This window comes from Equus asinus, chromosome 5, assembly GCF_041296235.1.
Source record: "Equus asinus isolate D_3611 breed Donkey chromosome 5, EquAss-T2T_v2, whole genome shotgun sequence".
NCBI classification, from domain to species: domain Eukaryota; kingdom Metazoa; phylum Chordata; class Mammalia; order Perissodactyla; family Equidae; genus Equus; species Equus asinus.
This window is the reverse complement of record NC_091794.1, coordinates 113,271,268-113,299,059: the sequence shown is the minus strand read 5'-3', so window position 1 is coordinate 113,299,059 and position 27,792 is coordinate 113,271,268. Positions and strand designations below refer to the sequence as shown.

The 27,792-nt window shown below is 57.3% G+C and overlaps 1 protein-coding gene across 8 annotated transcripts; it reads right to left on the bottom strand.

Annotated features, from left to right (window-relative positions):
• Positions 1–1,379: 1,379 nt before the first annotated feature.
• Positions 1,380–26,321, bottom strand: NADK (NAD kinase). 8 transcript variants are annotated; one of them, XM_070511325.1, is made up of 13 exons: positions 26,192–26,319; positions 25,505–25,656; positions 15,937–16,155; positions 13,880–13,963; positions 8,702–8,831; positions 8,143–8,251; positions 7,905–7,990; positions 6,542–6,644; positions 6,058–6,209; positions 5,741–5,840; positions 5,491–5,648; positions 4,604–4,686; positions 1,380–3,553 (listed from the first exon to the last, which is right to left on the bottom strand). In XM_070511325.1, the coding sequence occupies exons 3-13, from the start codon at positions 16,113–16,115 to the stop codon at positions 3,403–3,405; spliced, it is 1,335 nt and encodes a 444-aa protein (XP_070367426.1). In that variant the 5' UTR covers positions 16,116–16,155; positions 25,505–25,656; positions 26,192–26,319; the 3' UTR covers positions 1,380–3,402. The 8 variants fall into 8 exon arrangements, with proteins under 8 accessions (XP_070367426.1, XP_014718610.1, XP_044625408.1 ...); XM_014863124.3 differs by lacking the exon at positions 26,192–26,319 and adding an exon at positions 25,860–26,038; XM_044769473.2 differs by lacking the exons at positions 25,505–25,656; positions 26,192–26,319 and adding an exon at positions 24,630–24,762.
• Between the last annotated feature and the right edge of the window lie 1,471 nt (positions 26,322–27,792).

Genomic DNA, 27,792 nt, shown 5'->3' with positions numbered 1-27,792 from the left:
GGGGCCCCTGGCCTGTGGCTTCTGTGCCGCCCTGCCCCCTTTGATGTGCTCCCCAAGGCCCAGAGGTCAAGGCTCAAAGGTCAACATCCTTTGCAGAGCAGTGTGACCCTGTGGGAGTGCCCATGACAGCAGTGAGCCCAGCCCTCTGGCCGAGAAACTCTGGCTGGCTGGGCCTGGCCCCTGCCCTAAAAGTAGGCACCCTGCCACCAGAGGGGACAACATCCAGCCTGGGGTCCATGGACACTGCAGCTCGAGTCCTCAGAGGCTCTGGGGTCCTGAGGCCCAGGGTGCCAGGGCGCATCCCGGCCCCTGCCCTGCCGCGGTGACGGCTTCACCCGCGGTGCCCCCGGAAACCAACCAGACACACCTGCTTCTCAGCAGACAGGACTGCGCTGCTGAACCTTATGGCAGAGGGGGCAGCAGATGCCTCACGGACGCCAGGACACCTGGGCAGGAAGGCGGCATGCCCCCCCCACCCCCATGCCTGGATGGAAAAGGACCTCCCACGGAGAAGTGGAGACCCACTTGTTTCTGGTAGGCAGAGTGGCGGGTCCTGGGGCAGGGCGGGCAGAGACCGCACACGGCCCTGGGAGGCTGACGCTCCAGGGCTGGCCTGAAAGGGACAGGGAGACTGGGGGACGGCTCAACTGCTTGGCCCTGGTCTCCGTTTACATCCATCCCTCGGATGGCCAGGAATGCCACATCTGGGTGTCCTTTCAGCACCAGAGCCCCAAGCGGGGGTCAGGGCTGCCTGAGGAGCAGGTGCCCACGGGGGTGGCTGTTCAGTTTCTCCTGGGCTCTGCCCACAGGGCTGTGTCCATATGCGTGTTGGCAGCACCCACTTTGGTTCCCAGCCAAGCCTCACCCCTCATTCACGGAGGCCTGCTCAAGGCAGGAGCCATGGGAAGTGGAGGGAGCAGGGGAGCAGGCCCATGCCCCCAACCCTCACATGCCTGGATGGAGCTGTGGGGGAGAGGTTCCTGAACTCTCTGGGGCCCTGGGGACGGCAGGACTGGCAGAGCCCCTCCCTGGGGTCCCCTCAGCCCACCCTCCGATGTGCCTCGGGGTGGGGTCCATTCTGTAGGCTCTGCACCCCCCAGGCTTCTGCTCCTCTCTGTAGGACAGGCGGCTGTGGGCACAGCCCCGAGCAGCACACCTCTTTGGGGAGGACACTGCCCAACCCCAGAGCTGGCCGGTGCCAACAGCAAGGCTGATGGGGCACTTTGGGCCAGGATGCAGGGTGGGGCTGCTGAGCGACCTGTCCCTCCTGCGGCCGAGGGCACGCTCAAGGTGTCTGCAGCTCCAGAGGCCCCAGCCACCTCCCTCAGCATCTTTGTGTTGGTTACCAAGACCCAAATAAAACGGTCACTCAACCCAACTTTTTAAAGAAGTCTGTTTATTGAAAGGATCCGAAAATAGTAATAAGGCTTTCAACAACATTTAACAAAATTTCAAGATATTAACAATATGAAACATTAAGAAGTGACTTTAAAAAATCCAAAGTTTTCTAGATCATTCCAACATTATGCCGTTTGAGGACTTGCTTGACACTTGTTTTCCCAAGTGAGTGATCTGAATTCTGGACGCCACTTGCTTCTGGACCGAAAGCTGGGAGTTTGGGTTTGGCTCACTCTCAGCTGGCGGGAGGATGGGCGGGCCTCTAGCTGGGGCCAGTGCCCACGGACAGGTGGTGAGAGCCCCAGTGTCTCCAACCCCAGGCCCACTGCCAGCTCCCACTGAGGCCGAGACACAGAGGTGCCCAGACCGGCAAGTGCAGGGGACAACGCTCGGTGCAGAGCCTGCTCTGGGGAGACCCCTGACTGAGGGCAGCCGCACGTGTGGCCCTGGACACCATCTATCAGCACGAGACTGAAGCACGCGACCTCCAAGGGGGCAAGTGCGGCCCCCGCCCGTCACTGCTGAAGCGAGTCCAAGGAAGGGTGGGCATTCATCTCTTTCAGCTCTTGCCAATTTAGCAGATGAAAATGCAACTCAAAGTCACTCACAAGCAGATGCCCGTATTAGGACGCTTGTTAGGTGACAGTAACCGGGGCCGTGGCCATGTGCACACTGAGCCATGGCTCCACCAGACTCCACACAGGCTCTGGCCCCATGTGGTAAACACATGTGCACACGCCCCACCGGCTGGCTGATGGAGGAGCGGCTGCAGGAATGATGGGAGTCTCCCTGGAAGCCCAAGACCCACCGGAGAAGCAGGAACAGAGTCAACACAGTGTCACCACCACCACTCTCCTCACTAACCAATTTGTCCGGAACTTGTTACAACTGCAAAGTACCAGGCTTTCGAACCAAGAAGCACCCGTCTGTACCAGGCTTTCTAACTGAGAAGCACCCGTCTCTCTCGTGGACTGTCGCCCTAGGCGATCATGCTGGACTGGACAGAATGGTCCCAGTGCACAACGTCACAGAACACAGTGGAAACATGGGACAAGGCTCCATTTCATGGGAGTACAAACCCCCTTCCCTCTGAAGTCTTCGAAGTGTGTACAATAAAATCTGTACGTAAGCACTTCAGAAGGTTTACAAGAATCTCTAAAAAGTATACACAGGCTTTAAAACATCTTCCCGGCAGGGAGTGCTGTGCCTGCTTTGTGAGGAATGTGTGTGGTCCGACCTCTCACCTGGCCACCACCAAGCCACCGCCAGGCTCACCAGGCCATGATGTGGTGGCACCTGTCACACCCAAGCACAGGGGGAACACGAGAGCCTCGGGCCCACGGCGGGGGTCTGGGCAGACTCACTGCTGGCCTGTCGGCGGGGGGGGGCCCACCCACCCAATGGCCCGGCCAATCAACCAACAAGCTACTCTTTGCGAAAGTGTTCCCCTCAAGAAGGTTTCGGGGAAAAAGAGTGCAGGATTAAGGGGAAAATTGTGGCAGCTAAGGGAAGATGTGTGGCTACAGGACATTTATTTTCTAACACCAAAGAAAGATCAATCGGATCTGATCCCCTCTGAATTTTAATAGACTGATTTACGGAAAAGTTTCCTGACAAGGGATTACAAAGAGCCCATCCAGCTCGGGGCCCCGGCCCCAGGATCCCAGCCCCAGGATGGGGCTCTGACCACGACATGGTGCACGTGGTGCCAACCTCAGAGCTCTGGGCCACTGCTCACTTTTTGCTTCCTTAGAAATGCAAAAGAGTCAGATTTAAAACGTTAAAAACAGCTGATCTGGTCATAAAAGGCAGATTCCAGGCTCTTCCTCTGGCTACAGACAGAAGTGACATGGAGTCTGGTGCCCAGCGAGGCACACAACTGTTCACAGCACGTGTTCAGGCTGGCTTTTCCCCTGGAGGGTGAGCAAGAAGGAGGCAGAAAAGGAAAGGAAGAACCGGAGAAGCTTCAGGCTCAGGGTCCTGAGTGTGGACGAGGAGCGCAGCCTAGACTTCCTCCTCCTCCTCCTCTGGGAAGTGGGCCTGCTTCTTCCGCACGTTCCAGTGCAGACACTGAGCCAGGCTCTCAAACCAGTCGCTCACGGGGTCTCGGACGCAGATGGAGGGCAGGGGGTAGCAAGAGGTAGTGATGCTGATGCTGCGACAGAAGAGACACGCGCACGGCACAGGTGAGCCCAGGGCACCTTCCAGGGCTGGGCGAGGAGCGCCTGGCCTGCCTGGCCCAGTCCCAGAGCCCTGCCTGAGGGCCGCACCCACCCTAACTGGCAGGGAGCCATTTGGGATGCGGCTCCCTAGCCCAGCTGCGGCCCATCTCAGCTCTGCTCCCATCACTTGCCACTCAGCCTGGGCCCAGGTCCTCTGATGCCCCAGGGGCAGGGGGCCAGGCAGTGTGGTGCCTTTCGGTCTAGCCCCAAGGAGACTCACAGGCTGAGGGCTCAGTGGTGCTGCTGTACCAAGGAATCCTGGGACAGAACCACAGACTCCCTTAGCCCATCCAAGTCCATGGAGGGGGCCCCACAGACTACGGTAGCAGGCAGGATGAGGGGACGGGGCAGACAGGTGCAGCCGAGGGGACCCCATGGACTGGGGGAGCAGGCAGGATGAGGGGATGGGGCAGACAGGTGCAGTTGGAGGGGACCATCCGGGCGGGGGGAGTGGGCAGGATGAGGGGCGGGGCAGACAGGTGCAGCCGAGGGGACCCTAGGGACTGGGAGAGCAGGCAGGATGAGGGGACGGGGCAGACAGGTGCAGCTGGAGGGGACCCTACGGGCTGGGGAAGTGGGCAGGATGAGAGGACAGGGCAGACAGGTGCAGCTGGAAGGGACCCCACGAGCTGGGGGAGTGGGCAGGATGAGGGGACAGAGCAGATAGGTACAGCTGGAGGGGACCCCACGGGCTGGGGGAGTGGGCAGGATGAGGGGACAGGGCAGACAGGTGCAGTGGCAGGGGTGCCAAGGCAGGAGAGTGGCCGGGGTGAGGGGCCCTGGGTCTGTCACTCATAGGCACAGCAGAATGTGAGGCCTTGTGCTGCAATCTGGGTGTGACTGGCTGCCTGACAGACATAGACCCCGCCATGACCATGTGAGACCTGGGGGACAGAGACCCGTCCAGGCTCTCAGTGGCAGAACACTGCCTCCAGGGCCCACACGTGCTCCTCATGCCTCACTCCAGCCCTGCGGGCACACACCTGTCTCCGTGGCGGATCTCCTGTCTCTTTCGTCCATCAAAGGACACCCAGGCGGTGTTCCTAGCTTCCGGTGACAGCATGATCTGAAGGGGTCAAGCAGGACAGGTGTGGACTCAGGCGCCTACTGCTGAGCCCTTGGACCCCACCCAGGGAGGGCAGCCCCGGCCAGGAGGAACCTCACAGACAACCCAAGTGCCCACTGCGTGCCAAGGCCAGTTCCAGGCTGTGAAGGCATCAACTCGTGTCTTGCTGACACCAGTCCCAGGGAACAGGGGACGGGCATCTCCCCAGGCCCAGAATTGCCACTCACCCACCCATGGCAGGAAGATAGGGCCAGGCATCTGGCTCCAGCCCTGAGCTCACTGCAACCTACAGATGGAGCCCCGCCCACCAAGGCTCACAGCCAGGGACACGCTGGCCTGCAACGGCCTGCAGTGGGTGCGTGGGGCAGGGGAAGAATGAGGTGGAGGCAGAGCGGCAGCAGGGATGGGCCAGACACCAGGACAGAGGTCCCAGGGGGCATGTTGGGCAGGGGTCATTCCTCACCTAGGGCTACTTGTCCTGGCCCATGCAATGTGCACCAGCCTCACACTGCAGGCCGAAAGCCCTGCCTGAGGGGCTGGCCCAGCTCGCAGCGCCGCCCCCACCGACCAGACCCTTGGCAGCATGAACCCAGCAGAGAGACCAGAGTGGGCATGAAGCCCCATCCAGCACCCAGCAAGGTGGGGCCCATGGCCCAGTGGGCACTGGGGTCACGGCTAGGGAGGTAACGGGATCACAGGAGGAGGGGCGTGGGGGACAAGGTAGCCTCAGGCCAGAGTGGGTGGTCAGCACTCCAGGCCCTGGGCAATGGCTCAAACCAGAAAAGGTGAAAGGGGGGCTCTGACCTTCAGCTCGACCCCTGCAGGGACCACAATGGGCCGGAATGACAGTGAGTGGGGGCAGATAGGTGTGATCATGATGGCTGGCACGTTGGGGTGGATCATGGAGGCCCCAGCTGCAGCCGCATACGCCGTGCTGCCCGTCGGGGTGGAGACAATCACCCCTGTGGACAGGCAACATGGTCACTCTCCCTGGTCACCATCCCCCATCCCCCTGCCCATACAGAATTCCCAGGGCTGCCCGATGCCCGCCTACCGTCGCCCTGCACCGTGGTGATGAGGTGCCCGTTCAGGTAGACGTCCACGTTGGACAGGTATGAGGAGGGACCTCTGTCGATCACCACCTCATTCAAGACCTGGGGGATGGCCAGGCCACAGCACATTGAGGGGCTGGGCAGCACCTCCCAGTGGGTCTGCCCTCAGGCACCTGTGCTGCTCCTGGGCTCTCTGGAAAGTGCTGAGGACAAGGGGCTCCCCCAGGGTTCCAGCCCAAAGGCCTCCACCCCGTGCCCCTCCCCAAAGCCAGAAGACAGTAAGGGCACGGCCTGGAGCTGGGGGGACGTGTCCACAGACCTGGTACTGCATGACCTGCTTCCCGACCTCTGTGTCCAGGTCTGTAGCCAGCACCCCGTTCTCGCTGATCCCGTTGGGGATGGCCATCTTCCCTCGAAGCTCCTTCACGACCCTGACCTTCAGCCGGCTCCGGAGAACAACAGCTGCATTCCCTGGGGGCCGGCAGGGGTCACAGCCAGCGAGGTCAGCAGGGATGGGCGGCAGCACCCCACAGGAAGCAGACCAGAGACCCCTGATCCTTCTCCCAAATTGAGAGCAACACTTCTGTGAACATAGTTCACTGCTACTCAACACACACAGCAGCTTCAACCTGTGACCTGCTCTCTCCTTAGCATCAGGAAAAACACGTCTGACCCATTCAGAAATCTCTGAATCTGGAAACACTTACATGTTGCTCTATGCATCATTTAAAAAGCCAGAAACCAAGTGAGAAGACAATCTCATGTTCAGAACTGCTTGTGGGTTCCAGAACATTCCGACTCACCCTGTATCACCTGAGTAACTTGGGACTGAAAGTTCTCAAAGTTGAAGGGGGTCAGGAAGCCCAGGGAGCCCAGGTGAAAAGCCATGACCGGAGGCACGCTGCCCTGTGAGCCAATGAGGCAGGTCACTCAGCTGGCCAGTCCACTGCAAAGGCACCCGAGCACCAACCGCCCCACCCCTGACCACCCCCGGGAGGGGACACGAGGGCAGGCTCTGCGCCAGGCATGGGCAGGGGGCTGACGTGTTCTGGGGGGGCGGGGCCAGCAGGGCTGACTCAGCGACCACACCTGAGGTCAGCAGGGAGTCAGGGAGCCTAGAGAAGTAGCAATGTGGAGAGCCAGTGAGAAACAAAGGCAAGAGGACTGACCAGCCCACTGACCACAGAGGACAGGAAGGAGCTGATGAGGGCTGGACATGAGGCGATCACGGCCACTCCAGCGCCACCAGGCTCTGACCCGTGGAGACCATGCCTCATAGGTTCTAGGTAGGAAGACCCGACGGGGCAGTGGGCCTGAGAGTGGGACTTGTGGTCCCCAGCAGGGCACTCTGCAGCCCTTCGAGGGGGAGGAGCGGGATGGTAGCAGGCGGGGGAGCCTCGGAGGGAGGCGGGCAGGAGCGGCAGCTTCGAGGCGGCTGGATGCGGTGGGCGGGAGGGCCGCCCCCAGCACCTCGACTTCCGGCCTCGCCCAAGCTGACTCTGCAGGGTTCCAGCCTCAGTGGGTGTGTGTCCTGGGGTGCTGAGGCCCCGGTCCACACCGCCTGCAGGACCTGACCCTTGTGCCCCGGTGGCTGCCCTGTCACTTGCAGGCGGCTCTCCAAGGGCCCCCATGCCTGACCATCTAACGCACCTCAGCTGGGTCCCTGCAGGAACCTTGCCTTGTGGGGAGGGTGGGCTCCTGTGTAGACCCTCACCCTCTGGCACCCCCAGAGCATTTCCCCTGATGCCCTGGAGGATCAGCCTGCAGCTGCTGCCCCCACCTGTCCTGGGCCCCCGCCCAACACAGCCACGCAGCGCAGCTTGCGAATGCCATCTGTGTGTGGACCGCAGCCGCCCCCAGGGCTGTTTCTCCCCTGCAGCCCTCTCCTTCCACCCCGCGCCCTTCTCTGGGCCTGCCCACGCCACTTGCCACCAGCACTCCTGAGCATGGGAATGCCCAGCCACCCACAGCTTCAAGCACCCAGAGCAGAGGCTCGCCTGGCATCATCGCAGAGCTGCTCTACAACCAACAAGCGGGCTCACAGGAAAATCCAGTGAGCCTCAGTGGGAACGTGCACCAGCTGCCCAGCATAGGGCAGGAGACGAGAGGGGGGCGAACCCTCCTCAGGCTGTGCAAGCCCGCAAGACGGAGGCCGCCGAGCCTCACCTGGAAGAGGGAGGAGGCGTAGAGCAGGGTCCCGTCCCCCCCCAGGCAGATGATGAGGTCGATCTGATTGGAAATGTCGTCATAATCTAGAAAACACAGCAGCGAACACAAGGAAAACCGTCACGAGCCCTTGGCGCTGCAGGGCAGAGCCGCCCAGACGGAGCAGGGGCGCTAGGGGCTCCCGTCTCACCTGGGCTGGCGCCCAGTCAACCACCGACAGAACCCAAGGACAACTCGCCTTCTCTGAAGGTGCAGAACTTCCTCTTCACTGGCCCAAAGCTGTCGTCACTCACTATGGCAGGGTCTTCTAGAACTTTCTTCTCCACATACACAATCATGTTGTTCTCCTAGAAGGGAGAATGGCACGTCAGCCCACAAACGAGACCCAGTTCAGATGGTGCTGCTCCTTCACAAAGCCGCCTTTAGGCCTGGGCGTCGCAGGACAAGGGGGAAGCGAGTCCTCTGTCTTGGCCGGCAAACGGCTTCCAATCTGCTCATCTCGCAGATTTCCATCTTGCTGGAGGGTCTGCGACGCTTGCTATGGAAGCCACTTTTCTGGAGAGAGCCTCCTAACTTTACCAGCTACGGAATCAGAAGCGTGGACACCTGATAGGAGGCTGGCTCCACGACCCCCTCCCCAGCCCCGTGTTCCCCTCCCTGAGCCCCCAGCCAGCCCAGATGAGCATGTTGTGGAGCGTCAGCAAGCATCAGTTTCCACTGTGGCAGGTGGAATCCCACCGGCGCAAATGAAGCAGGAGGGCAGAGGGGAGCTGTGGGTCGCCCCCCGGCCCGCTCACCTCCATCAGGTACATGCAGAGCTCCTTGAAGGGCTGGAGCAGGCTGGCGTCACGGATCTTCTTGATGACGAGAACACTCTTTGGGGACTTGTTCCATGTCAACCGCTGGCTAGCAGGGTCCTGGATGTGCCTTTGAGGGGAGAGCAGCGTTCACACCACGAGTGCGCTTTCCCAGGAGGGCAGGCAACGGCACCCCTGGAAGCGTGTCCTCGGGTCCTGGACGAGCGCCCAGTGCTGTACTGACCGGGCCGTGCTTGCCCATGCCCTGCGGCTGGGGGCCGGTCCGGCCAGTGTGGGCCCCAAGTGCCCGGAGCCGGGCTGAGGGCACAGCTGAATCCTCTGGCTACTCGTCCCACCTGGACAGTCCTCACTCAAAGGACCCCCAGGTGCCTTGCTGCCTGACTGTGCCCCTACTCAGTTACGCGGCCCTGACCTGACACCCGCTTGCTCTTTCAGTTCCCAGCGACAACCAGCAATGGCTCCTTTGGAACAAACCTCACTCATGGACTTGCTCCAGGAGAAACCCAGCCCGACCGCTCTTTGCTTGGGGCCCTTCCTGCACGCGGTGGAGGACATCGGACCTCCCACAAACATCCAAACCAGCTGACTGGGGCTGCGGCCCCCGGGGACCACTACAGACCCCTCAGGACACAGCTTCCTGCTGACGTGTACGTGGCGGGGTGCAGCCCCATGTCTACACCACTAAGTGAACAACTCAGCTGACCCTTAACTTTGACAGTTAAAAGCCTGTTTAATGGGGCTGGCCCCATGGCTCAGTGGTTAGGTTCGTGCACTCCGCTTCAGGTGGCCCAGTGTTTCATTGGTTCGAATCCTGGGCGCGGACATGGCACTGCTCATCAAACCACGCTGAGGCAGCGTCCCACATGCCACAACTAGAAGGACCCACAACGACGAATATACAACTATGTACTGGGGGGCTTTGGGAAGAAAAAGGAAAAAACAAAAAAAAGCTTTAAAAAAAAAAGCTTAAAAAAAAAAAAGCCTGTTTAAAAGTCAGTGACTGGCAGGATTTTTGGGGCAGTGAAACTACCTGTGTGATTATAATGGTAGGCACACATTTGGACAACCTCAGAATGCAGGGTGCCGCGCGACCCCACTGCAAGCTGTGGGCTCTGGGAGACGATGTCCTGTGGGTGCAGGGCCTCAGCTGTAACCAACGCCCCTCTGTGGGGTGTGGACAGTGGGGGAGGTGCTGCATGTGGGGGGGATATGGGAATCTCTGTACCTTCCCCTCAGTCTTGCTGTGAACAGAAAACTGTTGGAATAAGAAGGTCTATTTTGGGGCTGGTCCCATGGCCGAGTGGTCTGTTTTGGCGGCCCAGGGTTTCGCCAGTTTGGATCCTGGGCGCAGACATGGCACTGCTCATCAGGCCATGCTGAGGCGGCATCCCACACAGCACAAGCACAGGCACTCACAACTAGAATACACAACTATGTACTGGGGCGGGGGTGGGGGGTGGGCTTTGGGGAGAAAAAGGAAAAGAAAAAAAAGATTGGCAACAGATGTTAGCTCGGGTGTCAATCTTTAACAAAAAAAAAAAAAGAGAAGGTCTATTTTTTTAAAGAGTTAGTGGGCTCCTGCCCAAGAAAGACAGCCTCCTAAGTGCCCGTGGTGCCGACCGGTCACTGGTGCTGGTGGGCCGGCGCGAGGAGGCCACCTGCACTGTGGTCTGTGGGCAGCAGGCCCTCACTGACGGGTAGGGGTGTTCTTCTGGAGGCAGGGCCCCCCAGCTGTGACCCCGATTCCTGTGTAAGTCACAGGGAATGTCCCAGGCCAGCCTGGAACAAGCCGGGTCTCACACGGTGAACAAGCTCCAAGGAGCGGCCTGCGGACAGGCGGCCACCACGGGTCAGCACATACCTCGGCCAGCACTGACCTCTCAGCCCATCGGGAAACACTTCTTCAAGTGCAGTGCAAGCCAGCAGGAAGGCTTCCCTACCCCACAGACTCCCCGTCCGACACCAGCTCCCACGGTGCGTCGCGGGTGGTGCTTCCCTCCGGGAATGCGGGACAGCCCACTAGCAGCTTTCAGAACCACAACAGAAAACACTAACAAAGGTGGGCAGTGACTCATCTCGCTCTCGCCTGACTATCACTCACCCTTTCCAGGCGCTTCCTCGAGGAGAGGGCTCACTCATAACTCCCTCTATGAGCTTCATCACCCACCCAGGTCACAGCACAGCTCACGAGTGGGGACGGCCGGTCTGTGCACGGCACCTGTCACGCTTTGCCAACGACAGGAGTATAATGCAAACCGGCCCCTCGAACTCTCCGGGCTGTGCATCTGCACCAGGAACCTAATTTCTGCATCCTCAGAACTGAAGGCAAAACAGAATCCTGAAGTGACTTGTCAACGGTTGTGTAAAACAACCAAGTCAAGAGTCTCCTAAAATTAACAATCAAACAAATCGCACTGAATCTTCTTATTGTTCACACAATCCTCTTGCCTAGTCGCCTACTTAAAACAGAAAGTCCTCAGGATCACCTGAGACACAAAGAGGCCAGACCTGAGACGCTCGCTGTGCTCCTCACTAAGCTGGCCGGCGAGCTCTGCTGCCCTCGGTGCTCAGGACGAGCCCTGTCCAGCACTCCGGGTGCCGTGACCCGTCCCAGCCGCACGGGAACTGGCACAGGGTCGTGGGACTGGCTGGGTCCTGTGGGAGTTGTTCTCAGTCTACAGTCAGGTGGAGGGGCGTGCAATCCCCAAATCTCGTCCCTCTGCTCGGCCACGGGCCTCGGAGGGAGTGTAGGCGGCTGGCAGTCCTCTACCCAGGTCAGCGGGCGTCTGACGCACGGCTGAGGCAGCCCGTGAAGCCCCTCCCCGTCGACCCAGGCAGGCACCGCCCACCCCCTCCAGCCCTGGGCTTGGCCGCACCCAGCCAGGGCCACTGTACTGCACAGGCCTAGGTGCCAATCGGTCACTCAACTTCCTGCTGGGTCACCCGCAAAGTGCATGCTGACCCTTCCCTGGTGCATAGGCTGTGGATGCGGACAGGAGAGCAGGGCTGCCTGAGAGCAGGGCTGCCGGACAGCTTAGAAGGTGACCCATCGGAACCTTTGCCATCTTGTAAGGCAAAGGCAATCACACGTTGGCAATTCCATGCGTTTCAACGTAAGAGAAAACACACACTCATGATGAAATTTCAGACAATAAAGTAGGAAGCAACAGTCCCTCGTAATCAACCCTTCTATAATATTTTATTTCTGAATGCCAGGGAAAAAGCCAGGTTAGTACCTATGAAGCCCTGCCCCACCCAGCTACAGTGCTGGGAAGGAGGGCGGGTGCAAGGTAGAGAAACGGAGTCCTGTCCCCTCAGAGATGACAGCCCACCAGACAGTGCTGGACATGGGCCAAGGAAGGCCAGAGAAAGCCGCTTACTTCTCAACCTTGACCTGCAGCCCTGGGGACACTCCTAGGACACTTGCCCTCTGTCTGGGGCACCTCACCATGAACAACCCCGCCTTGACCCCGGGGAGCAGCTCAGATGCCGCCCTGAGCCCCCACCTGAGGCTCACGAGGCCGAAACACACACGCAACTCGGACGGTGACTGTGGGCTTGGCCAGGACTGAGTGATGGCTAATTAAGGCTGGACGGGGGGAGGCCACTCAGGTGGCACTTAAGTCGAGATACGAGTAACAAGGAGCAAGCAGCTCTGCCAAGACCAGGAAATGCAGGGTGAGGCCCTCAGGCGGTTGGGGGAAGGCTAGGGCAGGGCCAGTCTATAGTCAGAGCAAACAGGAAGGCGCTGGGTGTGGGGAGAGGGGGAGGCGGGAGCTGGCAGCGGGCAGCTAGGGCTCTGGGTCTGGAGGTGCCTGGGTGGGCTAGGTCACCAATGTACCTGCTGTGCAGAGAGCGGACTGTGGGGGCATGAGAGGGGCCACGGCAGACGGGTGGGAGTCGGACGAGGACGGGATGGGAGCAAAGGCGGGATCAGACCTGCCCCGCGTGTGGCAGCAGCGACCAGACAGCCACAGACGGTGCCTGAAACGAACAGGGGCGCTCGCCCAGAGGGCCTAGTGCCCAGTGGCCCTCAGCGTCTGCAGGAAGTGGGCAGTCACAGGCCCCACACACCACACACTTCACAGTGGGCACCCTGAGGTGGCAGCACGGGCGCCGTCGCCATCCCCTGGGCCCACCACCTCGCACCCGTTCAGAGGGTTGCACCTGCAGCCTGGGGCCCCAACTACTGGGGTATGCCGTGAGATTTGGGGTGGACAGCTGCACTGAGCAGTTCACAGGAAGGAAGGCTCTCAGACGGTTAGTCGCAGGAGCACAGTTGAGGCCACAGCGTTCACCCCCTGCAGAACGTGAACTCCCACGGCTGCCCATGAAGGAGGGGACCCTGTCGGGGGGCTGCACACAAAGGCCTGAAGGGAGAGCGCAGACCGCCTGCAGGGGTGGTGAGCGTCCACCAGGGACAAGGCACAATACTCAGAGTGGAGATGGAATCCTGATTCCTTAACATAAAACACTAATGTCAGATAAGTCATATTCGTGTGTCTTTGCAAAGACATAAACCACAGCCAGACCCCACACAGCCCATGAATGAAGCTTTCACTCCTTTGGAACCATCAAATACTAGATAGAAGAGGCCAGACTGACGGAGAGGTATTCAAGAGTCCAGCGAAATAATCCTAATTGCTTAGTTTTTAAACAGTCTCTCATCTGTGCACCTCACCAGGAGTCCAAGGCCACGCTCCCCTCGGGCTGACGCCGCTGCTGCCAAAACACAGAGCTTTTAAAGCTGCACTCACAAGGCGGGCTCTCTTTCAAACAAGTAAACTCAGGTTTTCAAAAAAGCCAATTAACGTCTCTGTATTTCAAGAATAATTAAAGGAGAAACATACTGGACCCACCAAATGTGTTAGCATGAAATACATCAGTTCCCCTCCTAGAGTTTTTACTGTAAAAACAAAAGAGTAACTCTAAACATCTTAGGGGAAGCCCACTTGACCTGCTGCGCGCATGGAGCGGACCCCGGCCCGTCCCCCGTCCACGTTCTCGAAGGTATGGGAGACCCTGCACTCAACGAGAGTTGGTGAAGGTGCCTCCCAGCTTTTGCTGACCGACACGTACGTTAACACGCACCCTCTCACTCTGAGGTCAGCACCTTCCGCGCCACAGCAACACAGTCCCAGACGCCCCGCTACTCACATGATGGTCTGGGGGTTCTGCAGCACGCAGGCCTTTGGTCCAAAAGTGGTCACCGGGCACGGCCCGTGCAGGGAGCGGGTCCTCCTGTGGGGAAAGGCACAGAGTGGTGACATCAGTTGCCCCAAGAGCACACGTGTGGACAGACACAGGTACAGACTGTGCAGACTCCCGGAAACACTTCTACTCCCAATGACATTAACTCTGTCATTTGCCCCGTCCACGAGATGGTCCCAGGAGACTCCGCACTGGCCTGCAGAGCTGCATCCAAGGCCACACTGCCTGTGTAGCAACAGCAGTGAGAGAGACACAGAGGCACGCCCAGAAATGACCCTGAGGACAAAGACCCCAAACCAGCACAGGTGCCCAGGCCCCCCCAGAACAACAGAATGTAACCTCTGGGGACAGGCCTGGGAATCTGAATTTGTGCAGTGTCTCTTGGCAATTCTATCTGAGGACCAGTCCTTGAGTTTATTCTTGGGAATCAAGACCTTAGAAACCATCCCAAAGTGATCTGGATTAAAATTCTAACAAAAATGCTCATCCTGAGTTGTACTGTCAATAAAAAAAATACTACTTAAATGATCCAACTTTCTCAGTAATTTAAAAGTTGCTCAGCCACAGTCAAATCATTTGCGCAGAGGGTGCTGCGGCCAGCACGCGTCCTGGGGACGACATCACTTGGCTGCCCTCCCTCTCAACCTGGGGGTCCAGCCCCGGCCCCAGCAAGGGGCCCGGGGAGCAAAGAGGACACCCCCACAGAGACAGGGCTGTGGGACGTGTTCACCCTACACAGAACACTAGCTTCCAACAGCCTCATGGTCCCTTTCTGGACCAAAAATACTGTCACAAAGACAGCAGACGGAGCTGGCTAGCTTGCTTTCATCTTTACCCATCTTATGGGTGGACAAGGCCTTCCAACTGCAGCACAGACAAAACAGATTTCCTACTGTCTCACGAAGGGCAGCCGACCGTGAGAGAGAGTCATGCCATCTGGACGTAGGCTGTGCCTCCCTGGCCCTTGAGAGCACGCAAAGATTTCTGGAAATGCTGTCCACAGGAGGTTTTCCTGAGGCGCATTTACACCTAATCTCTGCTCCTTAAGAACTGGCCGTGACTGGGCACATTCCTCCCTCTCTCCCCGGCCAACACCCACACGCAGAGGCCACCTCTGACCTGCTGCCGCCACACCAGGTTCAATGTCCTCTGAAACAGAAAGGGTGTGTACGCCAAACCCACAAAACCAGACCCCAAAGCAGGGCTGCCGGGGGAATGCAGTCAGCACACTAAAGCAGCAGCAGGTCACCTGGAAACTCAGCACGACGACACAGGTGAGGGAAGCAGCCGGTCCCGGCAGACCCTGCGGCTGCCTCTCCCACACGTGGGTCAGAGCCTTCTAGACAGAAAGCTGTGCTGGCACTGCGGCCCTGCCCCACTGCCCACCAAGGGCACCACTGCACCTTGCCTGACAGAACCACGTGCTTTTCCCCAAAAGCCCCTGCCTTTCACAGACGACCCTTGCTTGAGAGGCGAGGCCGGCTCTCGCAGCTGCCACCTGAAACTCACCGCGTTGACGGTTCCCAAAACCAGAGCAACATCCGCAGGGGCCATCACAGAGCTCTGCCCGGCAGGCCGCTACACGCGAAGCTCCCAGGCTGTTGCTCAAGCACATTGCGCAAGAATGCGTACCTCCAGCTCGCCAGAGAGGGCTCGGGCAGGCCAGGGCGCTTGCCCACACCTTGCGGCCTCCACCAGCCCCAGCGATGACCAGCACCTTCAGCACCACCCACACACCTCACACTCACAAGTCTGTGAGGGCACAGCTGACGGGCAAAGAAAAGGAAAAGCAGCCGTGGGTGCCCTCTGGGAAGACGTGCCAGAGCGTGCTTGTCCCCTGCTCTGGGGACTCAGAAAGCCCGTCCCACTCCACTTTCTGAGGAGACATCACATTAATCAGTATTTATACGCACCCGTATAGACTACTTAAAAGAACCTTTTGTGGCAGTTTTATTAAGTCAGATCAGGAAATCAGAGAGAGGGGGCAGGGAGGGGCCTTGTACCTGAACTCCTTGGTGCTTGCCGGGGCGGGCGCGGCAGACAGGCTGCGGGACTTGGCGCGCCCCCGCATGGGGTGGCTGAGCCCCCAGTCCTCGTCCCCATGACACGCGGAGCAGCGGTACGAGGCTGCATCTGCACTCAGCTCCTTACTCATGTTGACTTTCTCTTGTTCCACTTCCATAGTCGATAAACGAGGACTTTGGTCCGAAAAACGCTGATGCCTTAATTTAATAAAATAAATAAAGTAAGTAAATACACATGTACAAAGTAATGTATACACACATATATACACCCATTCTATCCAGGGGAATAACGGTTGAAGTCCAATTTACCAAAGGACTTTGAAAATAGTCTGTTTCCATCATAAAGATACTTAAGAACTCAGGAATCTACCTGTGTTTTTTCACAAATCTAGAAGAGCTAAAAGCCAAAAAACAAGAACAAGCTGCGGAGCGGGTGCTACGGCCCGTCCCTCACACACCACGCGAAGGCTCCGCGGCGAGGGGAGCACGGCGTGCTGATGGGGAGTCAAAGGCGGGCGGCTGTGAACACCTCTCACTCCAGAAAAGCCGGGTCAACAGAATCAGTGAGACTGACCCACAGGCACATTCAACTCCACCCCTGCAAACAGAGCCTGCACTTCTAGTCCAGCACCAGCGAACATTTACCAAAACTGACCTTGTTTGCTTGCTTGTTTTTTTGAGGAAGATCAGCCCTGAGCTAACATCTGCCAATCCTCCTCTTTTTGCTGAGGAAGACTGGCCCTGAGCTAACATCTGTGCCCACCTTCCTCTACCTTCTACGCAGGACGCCTGCCACAACACGGCTTGACAAGGCCACACCCAGGTAGGTCCGCACCCAGGATCTGAACTGGTGAACCCCGGGCCACCAGAGCGGAACGTGGGAACTCAATCGCTGTGCCATCAGGCCAGCCCCCAAAACTGACCTATTTTAAGCCTCAAAAAAACCTTCAACTTCCAAAAATTAGCAAAGGTAGAGAACCTGATTTCCGACCACAATACCATAACACAGGAAAAGACAAAAGGAGAAGCAAAACCAAACCCTCCAACCACTCAGGACACCTCAACTTCCTCCTGACCCACTTGCGGCCTGACTTATGGCCCATGGCGCGCGGAAAAGAAAGGAAAAGAACTACCTGAACGTGGAGCCAAAGTTTCTGCCAGCCCGTCAGGCTGCACGGAAGGTCCTGAGAACAGAGTGATGAGCTGAGATTTAACTCAAGTAGAGGTAGAAAAGGAAAAAACAAGCCTAAGAAAGGCACAGAGGAGACAAAATAGAGGCAGAAGCCAACATGTGAGAGACAGACAAAGAAAACCAGAGTCTGGAGAAAGAGCACAGGGAGTAAACTAGCTTAGATCAAAGGACGAAAAGAATGACACTAACTGGAAAACCTGGATCAAAAGGTAATTTTCTAAGAAAACTGCTGAGAGGGGGAGGGGGAGGGGCCAAGCAAGAGACAGGGAGAGGGAGGGAGGGAGGGAGACAGGGTTGACAACTGCCCGAGTGGATCAATATTGTCCTAGCTTGAGAAACACTGATGTTTTACAAATACATGAAAAATTCAATGAAAACCAGAACCTACAAAAACACGTCTGATATAACTACTCCTATTTGATACTTGGAGGCCAAAGCCAGTGCAATAAGGCAAGAAGATGCAATAAAGACAGAGGAGGAACAGGTGAAACTGTACGTGTAGAGGACACGATTTTCAGTAGAAAATCATAAGGAATCTACAAAAAACCAACCACATCTAATCAGCAAGTTTATCAGCAAGGCTGCAGGAGACAAAATTCAACACATGGGCAAAAGATCTCAACTTTGGGCAACTTCCCTAAAGATATATGGATTGCAAATAAGCATGAAAAGATGCCCAACATCCTTAGTCATCAAGGAATTGCAAATTCCTGACACCCTACCAGAAGGGCTAACATGTAGGAAAACTGACCACAGCAAGTATGGGCAAGGCCACGGCGACCGGAAGCCTCCTGCACCGCGACTGGGAAGGGACCCGACAACCAGTTTGGGAAATAGTCCAGCAGTTTCTTAAAATGTTAACACATACCTGCCATGTGCCCAGGTGGTCACCCCAGAGAAACCAGAATGCGCGTCTGCACACACTTGTCTGTGAAACTCGAGCTGTGCTCCCCCAGACCTGGAGACAGCCCTTCACTCAGACCTCCGCTCAACGTCACCTCCTCAAGAGGACACAGGTGCCACCCGCCTGTCACCCTCCGTCCAGCACCACTTGCCCTTGTGTCACTCTTTCATGCATGGTCTGTCCCTCGTGTCCCAGAACAGGAGCTACCAAAACTTGGTTTTGCTCAGTCCAGGTGCTCAGTGCCTGAAAAGTGCCCCACTGAATTCACAGGGTTATCACTGGCTTGGGGCGATGACGAGCAGGCAGCCACGCGTTCAAGGCCGGAGCCCAGGGGACCAGCTGGAGTGGGCCCAGTCAGCCCACGGTGAACACGTACAGCCATGGAACTGGAGGGCTCCCCACAACGTGGGCCACGCCCCCATTCAGCAGCCAAACAGAAGGGATCTGGAAAGAATTCTGGGGGAAATGGAAAAGAGTGAGGTCAAGAGTGCAAGAGCAGCAAGGTGTGAGGATGGAGACCAGGGGGTGGTAGCCGGTGCCCAGAGGGAGGACAGAGACCACTGGCCAAGGAGGGGCCCCCGTGATTAAGTGTGTGATGGCAGAGAACAGAGAGGCTGTGCAGCGCTCCAAAAGGCAGCAGGGTAACCTGGTAAGAGACACAAGAAGGCAGATTTTGGCTTAATATATGAAAAAACTAAACAGACATGTTTAACTCCTTATTCCATCAAGAACGGTGCAAAACAAAAAATAACAGCCAACCTCACTGAGCAGCTTCTCTGCTCCCGGCACTGCCCTGACTGCTTCTCTGCACCATCCACTTAGTCCTCACAAGGGTCCTAGGAGAGCAACACCAGACAGGGAAATTGGAACTATCAAATGTGAACTCACAACTTTAAAAGGAAATATTGTTAAAAAACTAGTTTTGAGCTGTTACTAAGAGGCCTTGCAGCAGCCTCAGGCTGCCACCTTGAAAAGTAAACCAACTACTCTCCTCTGACCTGCAGAGCCGGAGCAAGGCTGCCGGAGCAAGGCTGCCGGAGATGGCGTCCTGGACTGAGAACAACCTGTTGCCAAAAAAGGGCAAAGGAGGGGCTTAAAGGACCCTGTCAGCCAAGCTATAAGCATGCAAGCCTCAAAAAGAAAACACTTACAAATACCGGAACAAATGATGGCTGAGAAGAGAGAGTCCACAGAGGAGAAGTTGACAAATCACATAAAAAATAGCTGTGATACAAACCAGGGTGAAGATAACGAGAGATGTTTAGTTTCCAACTCAACAGGAGGAAAATGTCACAAGACAAGGTGTGCTGCCCCTCGGGGACAGCGGCTTCCCTCTTTCTGTGCAGGAAGGAGGCGCAGGGACAGGGGAAGCAGGCTGAGCTGCAGCAACGTGGGCACTTACCTAGACCAGGACGGCCCACGAGGAGCAGAACCACGGCCCATCACAGGCCCAGCACCCACCCTGCCAGGCCCTGTCCGGGCACTGGACATCCCGACTCACCCTCACAGCAAGCCGCGAGGGCAACGTCTAAGAGACCGGAGCCCAGGACCACAAGCTAGGACGGGGCAGAGCTGCCACCTGGGCCAGAGATCCTAGGCCCCTACTCACAACCACAGTGGACACAGACACAGCAGGGAGGCCCAACGAGGGTCCCAGGGCATGAGCCGCAGGCGAACCGATGACTTGACCCCTTCTACACTAAAATAAGGTTCCATCAGGGCATGCCACAGGCCCCAGGAATGCGGAAGACCGACGGGTGATAATCACAGGCAACGGTCCCAAATCTCTGGCCAAAGCAACCTGGAGACCACCCTCAGGGCACCACGCACAGGGCACCACCCTCGGGGCGGCACGCAGCTGAGACCCACTGTGAGGAAGGCCTGCCTTCAGAAGTCCCACGAAGGCAGAGAAGCTTCAGAAATAATATTAACAAAAGAATGAAAATGGCTCCTCGTGGGGCTCCACGGCACAGTCACTCAGGGACACTCGTGGGTCCTACGTGGTCACCACACTGAATCTGTGGCCAGAGCTGGGCAGCTGATGCTGTAATCCTAGGAGGACGTGGAAAGCTCTATCCCTCCAAGAAGGGGCAGAAATGACCATCTAGTAAGATTCCTACAACCCTGAGGAGACAAGGAAAGGAATGAACTAAACCTATGATGCTGAAATTTTCAATAGGCTTATAATTAGCTTTGTAATTATTGGCTTTTTATGTCTTCTGTTTGATGTTAATGGGTAACATATTCAAACAAATCATTCCATGTAATTCTTATTTAAATGGTTGAGGGGCATTTGTTACGTCTGCAATCAACGCTAAAAGTTTAATTTCTAGGTTTTGTTTATTACTTAAGAAGTCAAATAAATTTGGCATTGCACAAAAAGTAGCACTAAGGGCAGGTTCCCATGGACCGAGGTCCTCTGGAAGGACAGCCACCCCCTCCCACCCCCACCCAACACACTCTGCAGAGGCCTTTCGAGCTGCACTGACCAGCCCAAAATCACCTTCCAGCTCCTCAGCTCTTCCTGGGAAAAGTACAGGAACGTAATTTATACTACAGCCAGATATGCAGGTGACACTGTCTCAGCTTCTACTTGTAGTTTAAGAATTGTATTACACTAAGTCTTAGGCTAATATTTTTATTGTATCCAAAGTATCCTTAATACAGACACAACACATGTTTAAAAAGGATAAATCCATCCCCAGGCAAGGTTATTCCAGGATAGAAAGGCTGGCTCAGCCACTGTAGTCCAACGTGTCAACAGGGTAAAGGAAAAAACCACTAGTTATACGAACAGATGTACAAAAAAGTATCTGACAAAATTCCACACCCATTCATGACAAACACTCTCAGCAACGAGGAACAGAGTAGAACTCTGTCAACTTGATAAAGAGCGTCTACAAACCTACAGTTAACATCATACTTACTGGCGAAAAAATGAATGCCTTCCCCTAAGCCTGGGAACAAGGCCAGGATACCTGCTGTCACCACCCTCACCCAACAGAGCACTGGCGGGGCTGGCCAGCGCAATCAGGCAAAAAAGATGCAGACAATCAAAAACCCAGCGTCACTTACAATCACTTAAAAATATTCAGATACACATCTAACAAAACATGTAGAGGACTTAGATGCTGAAAATCATAAAACACTGCTGAAAGAAAGCAAAGATTTCCTTCTACACAAATGGCAAGACACACCTCTGCCCACGGACTGGGCGACTCAACACAGTACAGACGTCAGTGCTCCCAAAACCCATCTGCAGGGTTAACTCAGTTTCTGCAAAGACCCCAGCAAGGTTCTTTTGTAGATGTAGACAAGCTTACTCTAAAGGTTATTTGGAAAGGAAAAGGTACTAGCAGAGCTAAAACAATTTTCAGAAAGAAGAGTCGCTCTCTCTGATTGAGGACTTACTCACCATCATCAGGACTGTGCTGCATTTGGCAGAAGACGGCCAAACGGATCAATGGAACAGAAAAGAGAACCCAGAGACAGAACCACACAAACATACTCAAGTGATTTTGACAAGATGCACAAGCAATTCCATGGAGGAGCTGGAGTGATCAGACATCCACAGGCAAAAAAAGTGAGCCTCAACCTAAATTTCACATCTTCAACAAAAACTAACTCAAAATGGATCAAACTGGACTATGTTAAGTGTAAAACATAAACTACAAGACCTTCCTAAGAAAACACAGGAGATAGTTTTTGGGACCTGGGGCTAAAGAGAATTGTTTATACATGATATAAAAAGCACAGTCCATAAAAGGTAAAAAAAATTGATAAACTGGACTTCATTAAAATTAGAAACTTGCTCTGTGGAAGACCTTGTTAAGACGATAAAAAAACAAGCTGCAGACTGGGAGAAAATATCTGCAAACTAGGTATCCAACAGAGGATTTGCATCTAGAATATATAAAGAAATCTCAAAACCAACAATAAACCAAAAGAGATGAACAGACCAAAGAGGATGTAGGCATGGTACACAAGCCTGTGAAAAGACCCTCCACATCACCAGCCACTGGGAATCGCAAATGAAAACCAGCTTGGGGTACCACTACACACCCACCAGACCGGCCAAATAACTACAAGCTGGAGAGGGTGCACAGAAAGACCATCACAGCCTGCTGTGGGAACATCAAAGGGAGGCACTCTGGAAAAGAGCGTGGCAGTTTCTTATAAAAACTAAATATACAACCCAGTAGCTGCACCTTGGCATTTATCCCAGAGAAATAAAAACTTACGTTCACGTAAAAACATGCACAGGAACGCTCACAGCAGCTTTATTTGCAATAGCCAGACCCTGCAGACAGCCCAATGTCTTCCAGCTGGTGAAGAGTTAAACAGATCCTGGTGCATCCCAACAATAAAACACGACTGGGCCTCCCAAGGGAAGGCGTACTGACACCTGTGACAGTTTGCATGGATCTCAGGGGCTGAGTTTGAAGAGCCTGTCTCCAGGGGTCACATACTGAATAATCCCACTTACACAACCTTCTCGAAATGACAAAATCAGAGAGAGAAGGAGAACAGATGAGCAGTCGCCAGGGAGTCTGAACGGGGCCTGGGGGAGCTCCGCGGTGAGATGGAGCGGTTCTGAGCCTGGATTGTGGTGGTGGTTACAGAAATGTACACACAAGGTAGGCTGCACAGAATCTACACATCTAAAAACGGGTGGAATCTCCATAAGGAGTGTAGTGTAGTTAACGGTATTTGTCCAGTCCAATTTCCTGGTAATATTATGGTGCCATCGACATGTAAGCTAACACCGGGAGAGGCACAGGGGTCTCTCTGTGCTATTTTCACAAGTTCCTGTGAGTGAGTCTGTAATTATCTCAAAACAAAGAGTAAATTTAAAAAAGGATAAACCAATCAAAACCACAAAAGGCAAATGTATTTAAAAATCATTATTACACAGATCTAGAAGCTGTTAAAACACACTTGCCAAGACTAACTTGGTGACTAACAAGTAAACTAGTCTATAAAATAGTCGTATTAAACATTAAAACCAGCTTTTAAAATTTATCTCACATTTAACTCAACTTTAGCATGTTAACTGTTCCAAAGGATGAAATTCCAATTCCGTCCAAGTTCCTCACACAGACAACCTGAGTTTAAAAGACAACTCTGCACTGGGAAGTTTCAGGAAAAGGGCTAGAGCAGAACAGCAGAGCGTCTGTGGGTAAAGAACACAGAGCGATGGGGAGAGACACTGCCGGGCGAAAACAGAGCACACGGGGCACTGCAGGAGCCACACGCGCCGCTGTGAACATGACCCCAACACACATCTGTCGAAATACTCAACAAAAAAGGAAAGTTTATTTGCAGACAGACACGGGAAAACGTTCCTCCGCACTGACATGAGTCGGGGAGAAGTGCCCGTGCGCTCGCCTGCCCCGCTTCCCCAGCAAATGACGCCGGGGCTGCAGAGATGCCACCAACCCGGGCATCACACTGGTGGCGGACGAACCGAGAAAGCCCTTCTGGATGGTTCTGTGGCGACAGGAACCAACAGCCTGACCGCTGAACAGGACAGAGATCCGAAGGGGGCTTCTCAGCGCGCGGCTGCCCGTTCCTGGGGCCGGCGAGGACAGGGGTCTGCACAGCTCTGGACGAGCCCAGGCGCCGCCCTCCCGCCCCCCCGGGCCACCTTCGCCGGTCCCTCTGAACAGGTGTCCCCGTGCCTTGAACCCAGGAGGGCGGCAGCCGCGAGCGGGGACACACGGAGAGGGGAAGCCCCCAGCCAGCGCGCGGGGACGGAGTCCTGGCGTCAGAGGCGGACCCCCGGCGGGACGGAGAGGCCCGCGGGCAGAAGCGCCCCAGGCACCGCCCGGCCGGCGTCGGGAAGCTCCTCGGGCCGCCGGACGGCCGCCTCCAGCAGTCGCGATTTGAGGTCACAAAGACGTGGGGTCTCAGCTCCCACGAAACACCTCCTGCCTCTTCCTTCTGCAAGTTAGGGATTCCGCTCCTTCTCAAGAGCTAACTGGACGCGCTGAGACCGACCGCCGCTCCCCGCTCCTCGTCAGGTCAGCCCCACCCCGGAGAACCCCGGTGGGGACCCCCAGCCCCGCGCGGACCCCGTGCCGCCCTCAGCAAGCGCGCGCGGCGGGCGCTGCGCGGTCACCCGGCCGGAGAGGCCGCACAAGGACGCCGGGCCCGCCCGGGCGCAGGTCCTCGGGGCCCTGGCCGGTGCCGGGCCGCCCGGAGGGCAGGACTGCGGGACTCGAGCCAGGGGCCGGGGGCGCCGCCCGGAGCGAAGGACGCCAGCCCCAGCGTCTGGCCCGTCCTCGCGAACCCAGGCGCCGGGGCGATCCCGACCCACGCGCCCGGCGCGGCCGTCGGCAGGTCACGTGTGCGTCCTAAGCGAAGGGACCAGCCCTCGAGGACCCGCCCTCGGAGGCACAGCCAGATCGCGAACTCGGGCCGCCCAGGAGCGCCCGGGGGTCAGGGGTCAGCTCAGGCCGCGGCCCACGTCGCGGAGACGCCGCATTCCCCGGCCCCTCACGACCCCGCCCCCCGCGACCCCAGGCGGCGGCGACCCCGGGCGGGCGGCCGGGCCGAGCGGCCGCGCGCACTCACCGTTCGCTACCGCGGGCGCCCGCGGGGCCGCCCCGTCGCCGGGCCGAGCCCGCAGGCCCCGCCGCCCCGCCGCCGCTCGCCGTCGCTAGCCGGCCCCTGGCGCCGCGGCCGCCCCCCGCCCCATGGCCGCGCCCTCCCCACGGCCACCGGCCCGCGGCGCCGGCCCGCCAAGCAGCAAAGCCGCCGCGCCGCCAGTGCGCACGCGCACGCGCCCCACACCGCCCCGCGCATGCGCGCCTCCCCCGCCCCCTCCCCGCGCATGCGCCCCAGCCGCCCTGCGCGCGTGGGCCGCCTGGCGGGGACGCTGGCCGGGGCTGGATGGGGGAGGAGGCTGGGGGGCGGCCAGGAGGCGGGGCCCAGGCTGCCCGCACCTGGATGGCGGCCCAGGGAGGATGACACCTGGTCCCCACTAACTCCGCTGCGTCGGAAGCACGTCTGCCCTCCCGCCCGAGCCCGCTGCCCCTGTCCCGCCCCCGCTCCCCTCCACCTCGAGCCAGGTGGGCTGGCTGCGGGTCCGGGCGAGTGGTGACACCCACCACCCGCCGAGGATTCCATTACTATCAGGGTGTGACTCTGCTTAGGAGGAACATGTTTGGGGAACCAAAACTCGATGTGAGCAGCTGCGACAGAACCGCACCCCTCGGCTGCCGGCTCAGCTAGAGGGAGCGGGCCTGCCCCCTGGACATCGTGGGCCTAACCCACCCCAAGCAGCCTAGTAGGTCCTTGCACACCACCTGGACCTCAGGGGCTCTAGGCCTGGGGTCTCAAAGGGGCCCCTCGACGGTGACCTGCCAACACTGTTCTTCCGCCGTGTCCCCACACTCAAGGACCCAGAAAGGAGGAGGGAGGAAGGGAGCCAAGGCCACAGTACTCACGTTGTAGCTTCTGGTGTAGCTGCGGGCCTCCCTGGTCCAGGCACTTCCCCCAGGTGGATGAGTTCTCCCAAGGTTTGCTGAATTGACGGTTACCCACCACTACTGCATTCAGGAGTCTTGTCCCAGTGTTGTGCCAGGCTCCTGGGACACGTCTGTGAATAAGTTGCTGCAGGGTTACTGTAGGAGATGAACCTGGGCAGTGCACCTCCTGGTGCTTTCTAACCTGCCTGGCTCCCCAAGTGCCATCCTTTATTCCTTCTCTACACTCAGGGCTCCCCGAGATGGAGCAGCTAGCCAAGGCCACGTGTGGACTGGAGTCCTACAGCAGCCTGGGAGGCTTCCCCAAACCCCATACCTGCTGCCGTCAGAATTCTCTGGCTGGGACTCCTGGCCCTGTGTCTAGAGACCTGGAACACGGCGACAGAGCAGGACACGTCTCACTGCTGTCGCAGGACCACTGAGCAGTCGGGTCACGAAGGGTGAGTGGAAGGAGGGGCAAGGATGGCCGTAATTTGGGGGGATTTCTCAAGCTCTGTAATTTCCTCATCTGGTTATTTTGTAAACCCAGCTGCTTCCCCAAAGTGACTGCTGGCCATGCCCACAGGAGAAGCCTTTCGACCTGTGTTTTTGGATGTGATCATTAACATAAGAAAAATATTAATGCTTGATCCAGCACTTGTTACATACCTGGCACTGGGCTAGGCCTCCCAAGAACCTTCTAAAGCAGGGACAGTCTTTGCAGAGAAGGCATGGAGGCAGGAGCGCTGCCGTGTAACTAGCCAAGGTCACACAGCAGGCACCCTTCCGTGTATGTCTCTCTAAAGGGAACTTGTGTAGGTGCGTGTCTGTAATCAACACCCTCTGTCTACCCTGGACTTTGAGACTTTGGGGAAGGGACACTTCCCCATCTCAGAGATGAGCACACAGGGGCTGACGCTGATTGTGCAGTTTCCTCCAGCAGGCCCCAGGGCCCACCCTGGGGATTCGGGGGCCTTGAACTCACACCCGGTGCCCCAAGGCTGTCAGGGAAGTCGAAGGCCAATGCTGGGAGGGGCAACTTAGGGCATCCAGAAAGTTCCTAGGGGAGGTTTCACTTGAGCTGAGTCCAAAGGCTGTGCAAGGATGAGCCAGCTGTGGTGGGGAGAGGGAAGGGCCGGCAGCGGGGTCAAAGGCCAGCGTGGGGGTGGATGCCAGTCAGGCCTTGGAGGAGCTTCCTCCCTTCAGGCCAGGCTACAGGGGTTGGGGGGGGACATGCCAATGCCTTACCCTTGTTTAAGTTTCAGACCCCCAAAACCTTGACCCATCCTCTTCTGAAAGTAGAATGATACAGCGGGATGTGTGGGGTGGGTGGTGGAAGTGGGGAGCCTGAGCCGTGGAGGGTGGGTGGGATAAGGTGACCCACCTAGAGCTGACAAGGGGGTGCCCCTGGATTTTGGATGAGTTTGGGGGACTCCCTGGCTCTTGGGAGCAGGCAGGGGGTGCCCCTGGCTCTCAGGTGCAGGGGGTGGTGGGGTGCTTCTCTTCTGGGACCTGCTCTTAGCTCTGGGGAAAGTTGGCTTCAGTTGTGCCAAGCTGGGGTGAACGGGCGTGAACAGAGCCCACTCAGCACCCAATAGGGGAAGTGGCCAGGAGCCTGGGTGACGGGCTGCTGAGAGGGACTGCAGCCCCCTTGGAAGGAGATGTGTCTGGGCTTTCCAGAGGTCATCTTGTCCATCTCCCAGCCTCTGGCCTCCAGCCAGCATGCCTAGGACAGCTCCAGCCTCTTTCCCAGGACTTACCCAGTCCTCCCCAGGGTCCAGTGTCTGGAATTGCCCACTTGGCAGTCTCCTCTTTGGTCTGGTTTTGGGAGACAGAGCAGAGTGGTGGGGGTGGGGCGTGGGGAGGGAGAGGCAGGGCTGGCAAGGAGGAGGGAGCCTGCTCCAGGAGCACATGCCCACTGCAGCCCCCAGCGCCGGTCGGTGGTCGGTGGTCGGTGGTCGGTCTGGGCAGGCAGGGAGAGCACCGAGGACCCCGAGGACCCCGTGGTGGCTGGGTAGGTACTGCTCCTTGCTAGGGTCGAAGGGAAACCCACGCCCTGGTGCAGTGACCACTGCGTGAGCAGACGTGAGTGCCAGGTGCTGGAGGAGGCAGGGGACACCTCTGGCTTCCAGGGCCGAGGTAAGCAGCAGACGCTGTGCGGGTGGCCAGCGTGAGGGCCCAAAGGGTCACTGTGAGGCCCGGCTGCGAGGGGCTCGGTGCTGGGCGAAGTGGACATCGCACCAGTGGCAAGTGTGCACAGCACCGCAGGT

What these genes read in the sequence shown, in the direction of transcription:
- NADK (XM_070511326.1), bottom strand. Translation starts at nt 16,710, where the DNA reads ATGTTAGCTCAGGGCCAGTCTTCCTCAGCAAAAAGAGGAGGATTGGCA. An exon ending in ACGCCTCCTCCCTCTTCCAG is followed by an intron (nt 6,645 to 7,904) that starts GTGAGGCTCGGC and finishes ATTGGCTCACAG; the next exon opens with GGCAGCGTGCCTCCGGTCAT. An exon ending in CACCACGGTGCAGGGCGACG is followed by an intron (nt 5,649 to 5,740) that starts GTAGGCGGGCAT and finishes GCCTGTCCACAG; the next exon opens with GGGTGATTGTCTCCACCCCG.